Source organism: Neopsephotus bourkii, unplaced genomic scaffold (genome assembly GCF_033783945.1).
Source record: "Neopsephotus bourkii isolate Nb327-2 ecotype Australia unplaced genomic scaffold, CSIRO-AGI_Nbou_v1 NB_1721, whole genome shotgun sequence".
Lineage (NCBI taxonomy): Eukaryota > Metazoa > Chordata > Aves > Psittaciformes > Psittacidae > Neopsephotus > Neopsephotus bourkii.
This window is the reverse complement of record NW_026902195.1, coordinates 410,598-425,492: the sequence shown is the minus strand read 5'-3', so window position 1 is coordinate 425,492 and position 14,895 is coordinate 410,598. Positions and strand designations below refer to the sequence as shown.

The 14,895-nt window shown below is 52.2% G+C and overlaps 1 protein-coding gene across 8 annotated transcripts in view; it reads right to left on the bottom strand.

Moving 5' to 3' along the window:
* CNTFR (ciliary neurotrophic factor receptor) overlaps nucleotides 1-14,895 on the bottom strand; it is a 208,069-nt gene that overhangs the window by 47,717 nt on the left and 145,457 nt on the right. For all 8 annotated transcript variants that reach the window (XM_061376523.1, XM_061376521.1, XM_061376522.1 and 5 more), the window contains one exon: nucleotides 11,626-11,856. In XM_061376523.1, coding sequence (XP_061232507.1) covers nucleotides 11,626-11,856 — 231 coding nt within the window. The remainder of the gene's footprint in view (nucleotides 1-11,625; nucleotides 11,857-14,895) is intronic.

Here is a 14,895-nt window from a genome sequence, read left to right as displayed (position 1 = left end):
AGCCCTAGAAGAGTCTTTTTGGCCAGCCTCTCCCGGTACAAACTCACAGGTTGGGTGTCTCCGTCCTGCACCCTCCTATAGGAGGTAACTTCTGTGCTTTCTGCAATTTTGCCTTTTTTTTCATCAAAATTAAGCCCTGGAAGTGTGTGGCAGCACAGACCTCGCACTGCCACCAGCCCAGGCAGCCGCTTTGCTTGCCCCAAATAAGAATCACCACAGAGGTTTGCTGTGATCCACCAGTCACCAGGAGACGGGGAAGTGAGAGAAGGGAATGCAGCAAAATGATGCCTGCAAAGACTATGTGTCACGGCAGCTTTGTGTGCTTTTTAATGCCCGTGAAAAAGCTCACCGCTCTTTTTCACCTCCGAACAAAACCCTCAGCATCCTCTGTGGGCCAGTGCAGCAACCCCTGCACTGCTATGGCAAAAATCATACCCACAAACACTGCCTCAGCAGCTGAAATAGCGAGTGGTGTTTCTTGTCTCCAGTTTGCAGAGGTGAAGGGAGCGATGCTGGTGTGCACAGATCACTCCAGCAGGGCAAGCCTGGTTTGCAAAAGGCACATGTCACCTCTGGCACTTACAGCAAGGAGCATCCTGGTGCTGTTGCAGTCCCCAGCCCAGCAGAGTTTTGCCAACTGCCTTGCATCAATGTGAATAGCAGGAGTGGCCACAGTACCAACTACCTCCTTCCATCCTCTCTTCTCCAAGAGGAGTGCAAGGGTTTGATGTTGGACCTTATTTCACCAGTTATGTTCAATGCAGCAGTCAACGGGATATATGGAAGTTCCCCCCTTCCCAGAAGGAAGCAGAAATAAACCCACATGCTGGCTAGCCATGCTCAGCCAGCTCTGGCTTGCTTGGCTGGGCAAGGAGAGGAGGAGGAGGAGGAGGGATGGGAGGAAGAGCTGGATGACAGAAGCAGAAAGGGGAGCATGTGTGCAGGTTGCTCATGGGCAATGCCTCCAGGCCCACTGCCCATGACCTGTCCCACTGCATGGTGCAATGCAGAGTACCAGAGTGTGCTGCTCCCCCTGGGTGGGCTGTGGTGGGTGAGAACACTGGGGTGATCAGGCTCAACCCAGCACACCCCAGTCGGGAAGACATGTAGGGTGAGGAGGGCACTGAATCACCAGCCTGATTTCTAAGCCCAGTTGTGTGGCCTTGGGAAGTTGCTCCCAGTCTGTGCCTCAGTTTCCCCTTCTGCCTTTTAATTTAGGCTCTGGCACCCCTGATTCCCACCAAGATGGGGCTCTTCTCCCTGTCAGGGAGGGGAATAGGAGGTGGCAGGGGCTGCCTTGTGTCCCCATCACAGCACAAGAATCTGGATCCCTGGGTTTTGGTGAAGGCAAAGCAGGAAGAGGAGGAAGAAGCTAAAAGAGCTTTTGCAGAAGGCAGCTACACCTGGCTGGTGAGTTAAGGAAGTCAGACATAGAGGGAAGGGGGAGCAGCTTGGGTCCAAATGCAGAGAGCAGAAACTGATCAACACTGGAGGAATGAGAGTTGGGAAATCAGTAAGGAGCCAGAAATGCCTGCACAACAGGCAGGGACCCTCAAGGTTACTATCCCCTCTTTGCAAATGCACATTCAAATCCATTGCATGTAGTCTTTCCAGCAACAGAGCTGCCTGAGAGGCCATGCAACCACACCACTGACAGGCAGTGATGCTGTAGCATGCGGGCAGGGATGCAGAGGTACACACAGGCAGGTTGTCATGCCCTGGACCAACACCTGCACAGAGACACCCACATGGACACCCTTCTGCCCAGTGTCCTCCTCTCTGTGCTGATAGCTGTGTAGCACTGGATGCTTTGGACTTTTGCCTCGCTGCAGGGATGCGTTTGGGAACACAAATCACTTCTCTGGGATAAGCGTGAGCTGGGTCCCACAGACCACACCATCAGTGTGTCCCCTGCCATCAGAGGCAAGGATTCAGGAAGGCAGCTGTTCCCCAAAAAGTGGACAGCGCTATATCAGCTCCAAAGGCAACAACACATGACAAATCCCAGCCCGTCTGCCAAACACACAATGTATTTCACAGCTCCCTGGCTCCAGCAGGCTGAGTCCCCAGGCACTGGCTCGGACCAGCGCAGGTTGCACAGCATCCAGGAAGCAGCCAAAAGGCAGAAAGCTGCCTGCAGCTGCCCTCTTCTTTATTCCCTGACTGAGAGGACAGGGCACATGCACCTGCAACACACGACAGACAACATACACCATACACAGCTACTCCACATGGGACACGCACAAAGTTACACAAGGCTGTGGCAAGCTAAAAGACATGTGGGGTTTGGAGCGCTCAGAACAAGGCAGCCCAAAGTGTACAAAATCACAGCACCAAGGTCTCAGCTCTGGCTCCCTCCCTGCAGTTTGCTGGCATGGACCCACTGAGTGATATCCTGGCCTCCAGAGATAGCAGCATCCATCTCCTCCCCATACACAACCAAGCTCAGCCAAGCAGGACATCAAGCTTCCACTGTGGACCTGGCTTTGGTCCAGTCCTGGTTTCATGGTCACTCCGTCATAGGACCATGGAACAGTTCTGGTTGGAAGAGACCTTAAAGATCATCTATTTCCAACCCCCTGCTACAGGGACTTTCCTCTAGACCAGGCTGCTCAAAGCCCCATCCAACCTGTATTATCCTCTACATCTCTCTCAGTATGGGCAAACTGCGGCTCTGGGGAGCCACTGCTGGTCCCTACTGCATGAGGTTCTGCATGGGCACTTTTGAGCTCTGGCTCTCCACATCCCTACGATAAGACCAGATTTCCCATGCTATTCGGCACAGCAGGTTGTCACTAGTCACTTGCTTCTGGCAAACACCCAGCACCCTTTTCCATCCCCTGCATCACCAGCAACCAGGCTGCCCAGTCTGGTACCCTGTGAACCAGTGGGGAGAGGGATGAATGGCCTGCTGTTAGGCACATCCGTGCTCGGCAGGCTGTGCACAGCTCCTGTTGGTGCAGGGAAGACCATCCAGGAGAGAAAAGAAGCAGCCGTCACCCTAGGGATGGTATCATAAACCATGTTAATAAGGCATTTTACTCCCCCTCCCCATCACCCCAACTCATGCAAACACTGTCTTGTTTAGCTGGCAACAAATGATAAAGACCCTCAGGGAGCACAGGAGGGGGAGAAAAGGGACATCTGTTTAGAGCATTTCTACAGCGTGGCTCTCCCAGGCTATTTCTATCTCTTCTTGTCAAAATTTATCAACTGCGTAATTGTTTAAACAGCATTAAACTGCTTGGAGCAAGAGCAACTGGAAATTGTCCTGCAATTGCCTCTGGTACTGATGCTGACAGCTCAGGAAGGGACTGGAGAGAGAAGGGATCCATCGGGCATGGGAACCCTCTGACTCCTTTTCCAGCGGGGGGAGAGGGGAGACACAACCCTGTCCTGCTAAAAGGAGGAAAATAATCTCACTATTTCCAGTGCCCTTCCCTGCTTTCCAGACCCAGAACTCTCCTCCCTCTCTTCTCCTCTCCTCTCCTCCCTGCCCTGACCTGCTGTTAGCACACATTTTCTCTGCTAAATTATTTACAGCAGATGCACCAGCTCATGAAACCATAGCTAATGACAATGCCTCTCATGCTGAAGTACACTGGATCCTGCCCTGACCCTGCTGAGCCTTTGGCCGGGACCTCATTGCCTGCCCGGGCCCTGACACGGTTCCCAGCTGCTGCCGGCAGTTTTGGGGAGGGAGGGAGAAGCAATGGGAGCTGGGAAAAAGATAAGGATTTGTTGCTGAATGCCATTTCTCCCTCCAGGAAGGAGAGAGGGTGACACAGAGGATCCCCACTGTGGGGTCTCCCCATCCCTGGGCAGACTACCTGGCTTGGGTCCCTGCAGACATGGGTAGCACTGACAGGGTTTCTTCTTCCAGCAGTCTGCAAGGCAGACTGTGGTATCCTTCAAGTGCCACAGACATGTGGAGCTATGGGTGGAGAAGCAAAGCAACATCCAGAGGGGAGCATCGACCCCTTTGCTCCCTGCCTGGTTGCTGCAGTGACAGGAGGTGGTTACATCCTGGCCGGTCCCTTCTTTCCCAGCACCCTTGGAGCTGGGACCCCACCGCTGGCAGGAGGCTCACACCAAGTATTTTGACAAGGGGCACTTAGGAGCAGCCGAGACAGAATCCTTCCTGGCTCAGAAGCCAGTGCAATCAGATCACCAGCGTGTGTCCCCTCCACTCCCTGCAGGAGGTGCAGACCCAGCCCTCCACTGTCCCCCAGCCAAGGAGGCTTTGTCCTCAACACCCCCATTCCCAGCACTCTGGATGGAGCAGGGGCTGTGGGAAGTTGTTCAGATTGGACTTGTGCTTCTTTAATTATGGGACTGGCTTTACTGTGTTAAAGAGGATAAGCAAACTTCAGGAGAGGCTTTGCTGCCATGTGCTGGGACACAGGATGCTGGTGCTGCACGCAACCTTTGGCTTTCACGCTAGGAGAGGACAGGGATTGTTCCTCAGGAAGCTGCCAAGCCCCAGAACACATTTTCTTCTTCTCCTTCAGCTCAGCAGCTGCTGGGACTGTTCATCCCATGAGCTCGTCCCCCAGCCTTGCTGCAGGAGGGGATGCACAGGGAGCTTCTGGACTCATTTCACATGTAGGTCCAAAGCCCGGGACACGGCCAGCTGCTCACCAAGAGGGTTCTTGCACCTCATCACCTGCTCCTTTATGGATGCTCCATCCCTGGATGTGGCTGGTCACCATCAACCCCAGAATTCCCCATCTCCACTCTGCAAAGTGTGACGGCAAACGGTTGATCACCTTCTCTGCTTTTCGGTGCCCGCATGCTATGCAATGCTCCTGCCATGAGTCAGATGAAGCTATGACCTCTTCGTAGCACCCAACCCAACATGAGCTCAACAAGTCAAGTGTGAGACCACATCCCTTCAGATACCAGTGGAGACCCACCATGGGATCCCACACATACATCCCACACCTCCCAGGTTTGCTCTTCCCTCAAGCAGAGGCTCTGTAGGCCACAGCATCACTGAGGCCAGGGCAAAGCCACCAGCACTAATAAATGCCACGTGCTGCTTTGCTTGCTCCTCGCTACCCCTAGCTCCCCCATGCAAAAAGGGGGGCCACAAGGATGCGAGAGGGGATATTTTTATTGTTTCTGACACCGGCTGCCCCAGATTATCATGTTTTACATAGCGAGCCAAAGAAGCATCACTCTGCTATGCTGCAGCTGGGCTGGCTGCCCAGCCCGGCAAGGGGAAGGACGGGAGGAACGCAGCAGGGCTCGGGTGCGTGCACGGGTGGGTGCAAGCGTGCGAGTTCCCTGCACACACAGGGCACAGCTTCATTCATCCCTTCCCGCTGCGGCACGGCAGCGTGCATCCCGCTGGATGGGGCAGGAAGGTCACCCGCTGCCTGCAAACGTGTTTGTTTTTCTAGCCGGGCTCCTAATTCGATTAGGAGTAATTGCATTTGGGAGCGTGGTGGGGGTTTTTTGGTGGGATTTTGTTCTTTTTTTGTTTGTTTGTTTGTTTGTTGGCTTTCTCCTTAAAAAGCTGGGATGGAAATTTGCATATTGTTAACCAGCATGCCTTTCCAGCCTCCCAGCAGGGCCAAGACCCAAAATCTGGGCACACGCAGCAAAGTTTGTGTGTTGAGTTTTCCCAGCCGCAAGCGAACGGCTCGGCACGAAAAGGCAGCGACTGGGGAGCCTGCATGCCTCATGGTACAAAGCTGAATTTTGACGAATGATGCACTCCTGCAATCTAATTGACCTTGTCTATAACTTCCCTTTCTGTGGCTCTTAGGAATCAAGGGGGTGATGCTTGGCTGTGAAGCATCCCGGTGCTGTTGCACCCACACAGGCATGTGGGGAAAAACCAACCACATCCATAACAATAAACCCAAGAGCTTTGGGCTGCATCTCCCAGTGCTGAACATCAGCACCCACATACTTATATTTATTAGCTCCATCCCTGACAAAGGTTTGGATCAGGTTAATGTAGTCCTGCCCCAAGCATTGCTTGGGCACAGCTTTGGGGCTGACCTTGCATAGGGCTGTCTCTGAGGGGTAGGAGCACATTTGGAGAGTGAGCAGGATGAATTACGGGGGTGGGTACTGTTCCCTGCCAGCTGGCACTAGTGCCAGGGAACGGTCGCAGTCATGTTTAACTTGCTGCTCTTGAAATAGCCTCAGTTTACATGGCCGCGGGAAGGGATTGGATAAGTTCAGAGGGGAAAAATCCATCAAAAGGGCTTTTTGTTAAAAAAACCCAAGCCCTGCGTCACAGATCACTGGACACGAGCAGGGAAATATCTGCACGTGCTGACCCCGAGCCTGTGCTTCTCCATCAGCACCCATGCGAGCAGCAGGACCCATGGCCTGACTGGGGCACCCTGCTTGAAGGCAGAGGCATCCTCACCGATGGCTACCAGAGCCAGCCAAACCTTTGTTTTCCTGACATAGCATGTCAGCAGTGCCCTCCTGCAGTTTTTCCCACACAACCAATGTATGGAAGCAGGCAGGCAGAGAACGGTCCCTGGCACTGCCTTTGTTCCTCCACTGTTCACTGTTCAACCAGTGCCCAGCGTGGGATGCTCACATCTTCACCCGTGCTGCATCCTTCTTTTGCAGAGCCAAAGGTGCATGTCTTACATTAAGAGGTTGATACCTTCTTTTTGTCTTATTCATTTCGGATGGGTGAAAAAGAAAAGTAGTTATAAAAACAGCAAAAAAAACCCTCAAAGGAGATGCAAACTGCAGTCCAACCCTCTGGTTGCAGCTGGAGCCCAGCTGGGAGGAAAAGGACTTCTAAGGCAGAGAAAAGGGAGGCTCTGATTATTTATTAGTGGCCGATGTTTGATTGCTTACTAATCAGGCCAGAGAACACACTCGGGCTCTCCCGGCCTCCCTGCTCACATGTGGTTCCTGTTGCTTTGCCCCTTCCCCGCCCCCCCCCCCCATTGCCCCCCCTTCTCTGGTTTTGCTTTGTTTGTTTTTCCGTTAATTTGGTTGGTTTTCCATGTCGTTTTCTGTCAAACCGCATGTTTTTTCCCCTTTCTCTCTCCAGCCACTGCAGTGACAGACATGGAGGAAGGAGGCCAGCCCAGAGCAGCTTGCCCTCTGCCAGTTCCTTTCCCATTGTCTCTTGAGGCAGCAATGCCCATGAGGCAGGGATGGCACTTGGCATGGGGCTAAGTCTACCCATGCCACCACTCCATTGCCTGCATCCTGACCTGTATCCCTGATGCCAAAGAGGATTTTCTCTCTCATGCAGCCCCCACCAATGCCTGATCCCCAGCCCCCTTGTCAAGCAGCAGCTGGCAGAGCAATGGGGTCAGCAGCACAGTGCTTGGGCATCCCCAAAGCTGAGTGGAGGGATGAATGGAGAGATGCAAACAGGCAGAGATACTGGGCCAGGATGGCGATAAGCAGGTTAGAAAGGGAAGTTGGGATGGGAGTGGAAGGATGAACGCCTGCCTTGGCTGCCTCCCTCCCTCCCTCCCTTCTTTGCACACAAGGCCTCCCTGCTCCCATGTGCGCTCTCCGGCTTCTGGCAGCCTTTCCGCCGTGCGTTTCCACTCCTCTCTGGCCCATTAGCAGTATTTTTATAACATTCTGTAACACACGGAGCCGTGTGCCAAACCTCAAGAGTGCATTATTTCCCAACGTCTTTGTTATATCCACCCCCAGGCCCTCCGGCTGCGTGTTTCCAAATGCAGAACTGTGGCTTGCAGGGGCAAGCCGGCAGCCCAGCACCACACTCCTGGTACCCAGCGCCTTCCCCTGTCTCCTGCCTGCTCTTGGTGCTCAGCCCTGGGCTTCAGACAGGGATACCCAGTATGTCAAAACCGTGGCCTCATTGCCTGCTGCTTCTGGACACACTTGGGCATCTGCTGCTCCCCAGGCTGCAGGGCGTGCTATCCATTGGAGATAAACACAGAGCATCCTGGTTATTCTCCTGTACTTCACTTCATGCTCAGCTGCCTGAAAAAGGGAGGTAGAGCAACAGGTTGTTGCTATAAGTCCCGTGGAAAAGTCTTCCCTGGAGAAGTGCCACCTTTTCCTGAGCTGCTTTGTGCTTGGGATGACCCAGTCCCTGGAAATGAGTGATCTGGGACTCTTAGGAATAAGCAAGCCCATGGGGCCCTTCCTCCTCTCCAAGGTGGGTTCTCCATCTGTCAGTCACCCTATCCCTGGATGCACACTGTCCCCCCACTGCATGTGCACTGTTGTCCCCACTGTCATCCCTGCAGGAGATGAGACAGCCTGGCTACCTCCAGCTTCCACCCCATGATGTGGACTTGGGTATCAAACCCCACCACAAGGACCGGTTGAGCTACCCATGTCCTTCAGCCTGCCTGCTGAAGCCACTCATGAGACATCTTCATGCAGTCTGTGCCTTTTGCACCATTGAATAGTATTGTGGTCCCCTCACTGTAAAATCCCCATCCTAGTAACCCCCAGGATCTCCACAGCCACTGGCATATCCCACCAGAGCTCCCTGGTCCTTGTGGGCCAGAGCTATTACGGCAAACACCACTGTGAGCGGTCCAAAGGCTGATGTGGAAGCTCCTCTATCCCTCCAGCAGCTCCCCTTTCAGCACAATCTGATCCCCTTTAGCCGTCTCCTAAGCCATGTTCCAACTCTTGTATTAATCCACATTTTCTCTGGTTTAACTCATAATTTCCCAAGTGGCACCACAGCAAATACTTCACTGAAGTCAAGATAGATTACAGTGACCACATTTCTGGGCTTAGAAAAATCAGTTCCCTTATCAAAGAGAGCTACCAGGCTAATCTGGTGCAGTATTTCCCTGGCAAGTCCCTCTTCTATTTTCCCCCCATTTTCCATTTGCCTCCAGGTCTTTAATAGCTCCCTCTTCCAAGCGCACCCCATGGCCCCGCTCTGCTGTGGGGTCAGGCTGTCTGACCAGGATTTTTCCTTCTCTCAGACACAAAAGACATGTCACCGCTCCCATCACCACTGACCCCTCAGCTGCTAATGAGCTCTGCTAACAAACAGGAGGTGTCCTCACCTGGAGATGAGGTGTTCCACAAGCCTTCAATTCATCTTTCTCTTTGGGGAAGGACCATCTCCAGGTTTTATCCTCCTTCTCCTCCTGCAGCCCGCACTGCCCTCGCTCTCAGCATCACTGCTCAGACCTGGCAGGGTTCATTCCTTGTGGGGCTGTGCTGGGTGTACCTTTACTCTCCCCTGAAACCTGGCTGCAGAGCTGCTCCACTCTTCTCCTCCTTTGCTCCACATTTATATGGCTAACCCCCCTTTTCATTTCCTCTGCAAGGTCTTGCTCAGCTTGACTCCTGGCAGATCTCCCTCCATCCCTGTGCTTGCTGACCCCTGCAGTGGAGCTTGCTTTGCTAATTGACACCTTTCCCTGTTCGCATCACTTCTCTGCTCCCTCCCCACATCCTTCCTGTGGTGTAGTCTGCTCAGGAGCACCCATCCACACTTGAGGGGATGCTCCAGGTACCATTGTTTATTTAATGAGATCCCCAGCACCTCTCTGTGTGCAGCCTCCAGCCCCTCACTCCTGCTGGCCTTATCTTTTTTTGTTGCCCCAGTAAGAGATGAAAATGGAACAGGCCTGTTTTCATTTAACTTCCCATGCAATTGAAACGAAATGAGTCCAAGCTCCCTCAAATCTGAGTCTTGGGCTCCCAGTGCACTCAGCTGCAGCAGGGATTCTACCACAAGGCCATGCTGCAAACCTCCCACAAGCCACCCATCTCCATCACTGTGCCCATGCCCATCCACTCCTGGGATGCTCTTAAATGCACTTCTCTGCAGCAGCCTGCTCACCTTCAGAGAATCAATCATGCCCCATAGAGACATGAAAGTGGGGGGGGAGGGAGGATGTTCAGGCAGGGCGGCAGCGCTGGGAAATGAAATCTCACATAGAACATTAAATTAAAATCCAGGCAATTAAATTAATTACCACTAAAAGCGTCTCACCTGATTAGTTCCTTGCATACTTAATTGCATTAACAACACCAGGCATTCACTTATTTATTTCTCTATCTCTCTCTTGAGGCTGGTGGCCCCTGCAGTGTCCAACCGGGCTCTTCAACTGCCCAGTACTCAGGGGGACTGTGAGCCTCCAGCAAATGGAGACACGTGGTAATAGGAAACATCAGGATTTGGGCTCTAACACTGAGCAATTCCCGTGGGTCCTTGAGCGGATTGACAGGGATTACCATTAGTGAGGTGCTTAGCAGATGGAAGAGCCATTGCAAAGTCACAGTGATGCCACAGCTGCAGATGAAGCAGTTGCAGGCTGCAAGCCATTGCCTGTCCCCTTGTTTCTTCCATACCTGGACTGCAGACTCCCCCTGCACTGGCATGGTGTGGGACCTCTGCCTACATGGGATCTGGTGAGTGTGCCCAAGCAGAGGAGCTGCACAGCCTCCTACTGCCTTCCCTGCTTCTGAACTACCTGTGAACACTTCCTCATCCCCACAGCATGATTAAGATACCTTTAACTCACCTATCACTGCCTTTTTCTTTGCCATGCTCTCAGCCTTGACATCTACTCATTGCCATAACCCTTGCCCTATGATGACTGCTCCCCCTTCACCTGCTTCTCACATTGCCTTTCAGCTTCTTCTAGCACCCCTTACTCTAGGACCATGTGCCAGGATCCTACCTTAGGAAGACCCTAAACCATGAACTGGACAATGGAGCATCCCTGATACTTGGATTTCTTCAGTCAGGTGCAGTGAGCCACTACTGCCTGGTTTGCAGGGCTTATGCAGGCCATGGCTGGTGCTCCTGTGACCTTCGGCCCCTGGACCATGGTCTAGGATGGAAACGCTGCCCTGGCTCTGATGCAAGGTGTGGAAGGTGAGACAAGGAGGAAAGAAAGGCTCTGCTATGTCCTCCAAACCTGGTAACATACAGCCATCTCATAATGCATCCCCATCTGATGCCTCGCAGCATCTTCCACAGCAGTTACCATCCCACAGCCAGCTAATGCTGGACGGTGCTCCCAGACACCCATCGCTGTTGGCTGCAGACACCGTAGTGTGAAGCACGGAGTTGTAATCAGCTGTACAAACACAGCAGCCACCAAACACACAACTGCTATCAGCTCTTGTCATCGTGTGAATTACAGCACAGCTCTTACCTCCCGCGCCTGCGAGACCTGTGAATCAGCACATCTCACAAATGCAAAATGCTGGGGAATGTGCAGTTGTCCTCCAAGATGCCTGTACACGGAGGCTCCTGCAAACACACAGCAACTGCCACCACCTTTTGGCTGTGCCTCTGAAACAACCATGTTGTGGTAGACTTGTCCAGGACTTCCTTCTCGTCTGCAATTCCCTCTGAGAGCCCAGCCCCAACTCTTAACACCAGAACAGATGGTGGTCATGGCACTGGGCTGGATGGAGAAGCAACATCCCTCCCGAAATTATTCCTGGGGCATCATTAAATCTGCCTGCTTCAATGCGAAGTTTGGGGCAGGAGGGGCTGATTCCAGCATCCTGCTCCTGGGTTGCTCATATAGCAGACTGTGGCAGCCAACCGTAGGTATGGAAGGTATAGGGGTTGGGATGACAGGAGGGGCTGTGAGGGTCGATATGTGAGCAGAGAATCAGGCTCTGTGCCCCTCAGTGCCACAATGCTGGGGTACTCACCTCCCACACGCAGGTAGGTCTGGTACTTGAGATGCCAGGAGGAGCCCTCGTAGCAGGAGTACTGACCACTCTGCGACAGGTCGACATTCTTCAGGATCAGGTAGGACCCGTTCAGGTGGGACTCATCGATGTCAGTGCCATTGGCTGTCCAGGTCACAGCTGAATCCCAGTCCATGGAGCCACACTTCATGGTCACATCCGCGCCTACCCGCTCATACTGCGTGTGGCTGTCTGTAAGGAGGAAGAGAAAACCAGGTGAGCTTAGAGCCCTTTGGGCGCAGATGCCTTGGAAATAGGATTTTACCATCACGTCTAGGGAGTGAGAGAAGGGCTGCGACATGGATTGCTATTGTGTTGGTGGGTAGGGAAGCCTGAGTTCTCCACCTGGCCCTGATAATGATTTATTTTAACCTTAGACTACAGTAGATCATCTGGCAAAGACTGGGGGACAAGGACTCTTGGATGACCTGCATCTTGTAGGACACTTTCTTCCGACCTTTACATGAGGAGACATGTGAGGGCTGAATGTATGTCTTGCCAGCCACAGCACAGACAGATGCTCACACCAGTAAGTCATTGCCACTCCTTATCTATATGACCGGATGCAAACCAAATGCACGCATCAAAAACTCCCTGCAGAGAGATAACAGAGCCCCAGGAGCTGCCACCAGCAAACTCAAGATGTTTACTGGCAGAGGTGGGAAGCAGGAAGCTGTCCTTGAGATTCCCTGCAATCTAACCACGCTGTGCTTTGGGAAGGGCAGCTGCGTGGTGCTTGCTATGCTGTTTGTCTCTCTGCCTGTCTTTTCTTCTATCTCTACAATAACATGATGCCTTGCTGAGCTATTTGATTTAGCAGCTTGTGAGTGGGGCAATACAGCTCATTGGGCACCAGCTGCCTAATTGAATTTTCTCAGGTTTCTGGACAGGAGCTCAGGCTGACATTCATTAATGGTCCTTAGCAATTGAATCTTTCCCATGTTGCTACACTGGCTGTGCAGAGCTGCGTGTGGCAAAGATAAAATGATGTGTGTATGTGCATGACACAGGGGGAAGCAGCATAGGCGGATGAGCAGGTGATGAGATTTCTTCAAGGCTTCATCAAGCCTTCATACATAGACAAAGGTGGTCCAGTTCTCAAAATACTCCTGGGTTTCAAAAACACATTTGACAAGGTGCAGCCCAAGGAAACCAAGCAGCCCTGACCCAGGAGGAAAGTCATCACGAGGATTTATAGCAGCTAAAGGTCAGGAGACCAAAGGTGGGAACAAGCTGTCAGACATGGCAAGTAGAAGACGTCACTGGTGAAGTTCAACAGAGATCAGAGCTGGATCAGAGCTGCCCAGCACCCTTATAACTCATAGGTAAAAGGTGTCAAGGCAGAGAGCGCGGAGGTGGTGTGCTGTCAGGGCAGCCAAATTACAGCTGGGTTCAAAAGCTTTGCAGAAGGACATCATGGCACAGACCCAGTGGGCAATAACACTGTGATGATAAAGGCACACGGGTGCACACAGGGAAAAAGAAGCCCTGCTCTCCCCTACACACTCACATCTCCAAATGAGCTGCAGCCTCCATGGAAACGTATCTTAGGGTCATCATGCTCACTTTACTGAAAACATCAGCTCGGTGGTGACCAAAACACAAACCCAACATGAGGAATTACTCAGAAAGGGACTGAGAACAAAGTGCTGTACCCTAAAAGCTGTGCACAAATCTGCCTTCGTGCCATTAGGAGTTAGGTTCAGCTGGAAACAAAGCAGAGGAAAGAAACAGGAGTAACAAATAATGGAAACAGTCCCCACACAGGGATGCCTTAGCAGACTCGATCCCTTCATCCGTAACAGGAGAAAGTTAGGCAGAGATGTGATAGACATCTAAGCAATGATGAGTGACATGGAGAGGACAAACAGAGAAAGACCTCTTGCTCTTTCTTCTAATAAACAAGAGACAGCAAGTGAAAACAGGCAAAAGGAAGTGCTTTTACCCGTGTTCATTAGATGCTGAGGATGTCAGCATCTGGGGTGAAGTAGCGCTTATGGGAGTCCATAGCAGAAGACACCACCCAGGGTGATAAAACACTGAGTTGCCCAGTGCACCTGGGGATGCTGCACACAGCTGATGGTGGGGAGGGACAGAAGAAGCATCCCCATGCTTGTCCTGCTCTTTTCTTTCTCTCTAGACATTAGCTCCTGGGATCCTGCTGATAAGTGGGACCACATGAGCATGATCCAGTCATTCCCTGTGTGAAAGCCCACAGCATGAGTCCATCTGCAAAGGACAGAGTTCAGAAACAAAGCTGGTCACTGGCAGGTCTGGGTGCTCCTGCAGGTGGTCTGTCAGGATACCCACTTACGACAGTGAAGCAGCATTTTTGGGGATGCTATCCCTGCTGGGAAAGGGGGTGCAAAGAACAGACGGGAAAAAATCGGGCTGCTGCAAGTAAGATGCTGTTGAGACGCCTCAGGATCATCTTAGACAGTATCCAAGGGTGGTGGCCTTTGAGAAACTGTGCTGATCAAACAACTGTGTTTCAAGTGTCTTAAAAAAGGTTAGAATATATACTGACAGGCATCAAGAGGGGAGGACATTTAAGATGAGGCATCTGGGTGAGGAGAGGTAGCTGGAATGTGCCCAGATAAACAGAGACATAGGCAGAACTGTGGAAGAAGGTGGGGTTGATGAGTGGATGAATGTGCTTGGTCAGAGACAGAGAGCTGGATGGGCACAGATGGGATGGCAAGAAGTGTATTAAGATGAAAGAATGTATGACTATGCATGTATATGGGCATACATGGGGATGCAGAGATGTGGAACAGGATGGCGGGGATAAGCGTATAAGCAGCTGCTGTCTGGCTGCGTATGTGGATGGAGAGATGGGTGGACAGATGGGTGAATGGATGAACAGAAGGAGGGATGGAAGGACCAGTGAATGGCAGTGGTGTTTGGCAGATGGTTGGCTGTTCGAATGACTGTGGAGGTGGATGGAGGGGTAGATGGATGAAGGAATGGATGGATGGATGGATGATGGACAGGTGACTAGGCAGAAGGGTGAATGGATAGATACAGGTAAGAGCTCCCAGCACCTCACTTAAGTTCACCTCTAATTTCTTAGATTACATAAGGTAAAGACATTTTCTTTTCTTTCTGCTGGCTCTCAAAAGGCTATTGACTGTCCTGGGCTTACAGTTGGGATTCTGCATGGCAGAAACACTGGAGATGCTGCACCAGGTCTGAGAGCAGGGGAAAGCTTCCTGGTGCCCAGCTCTGCTT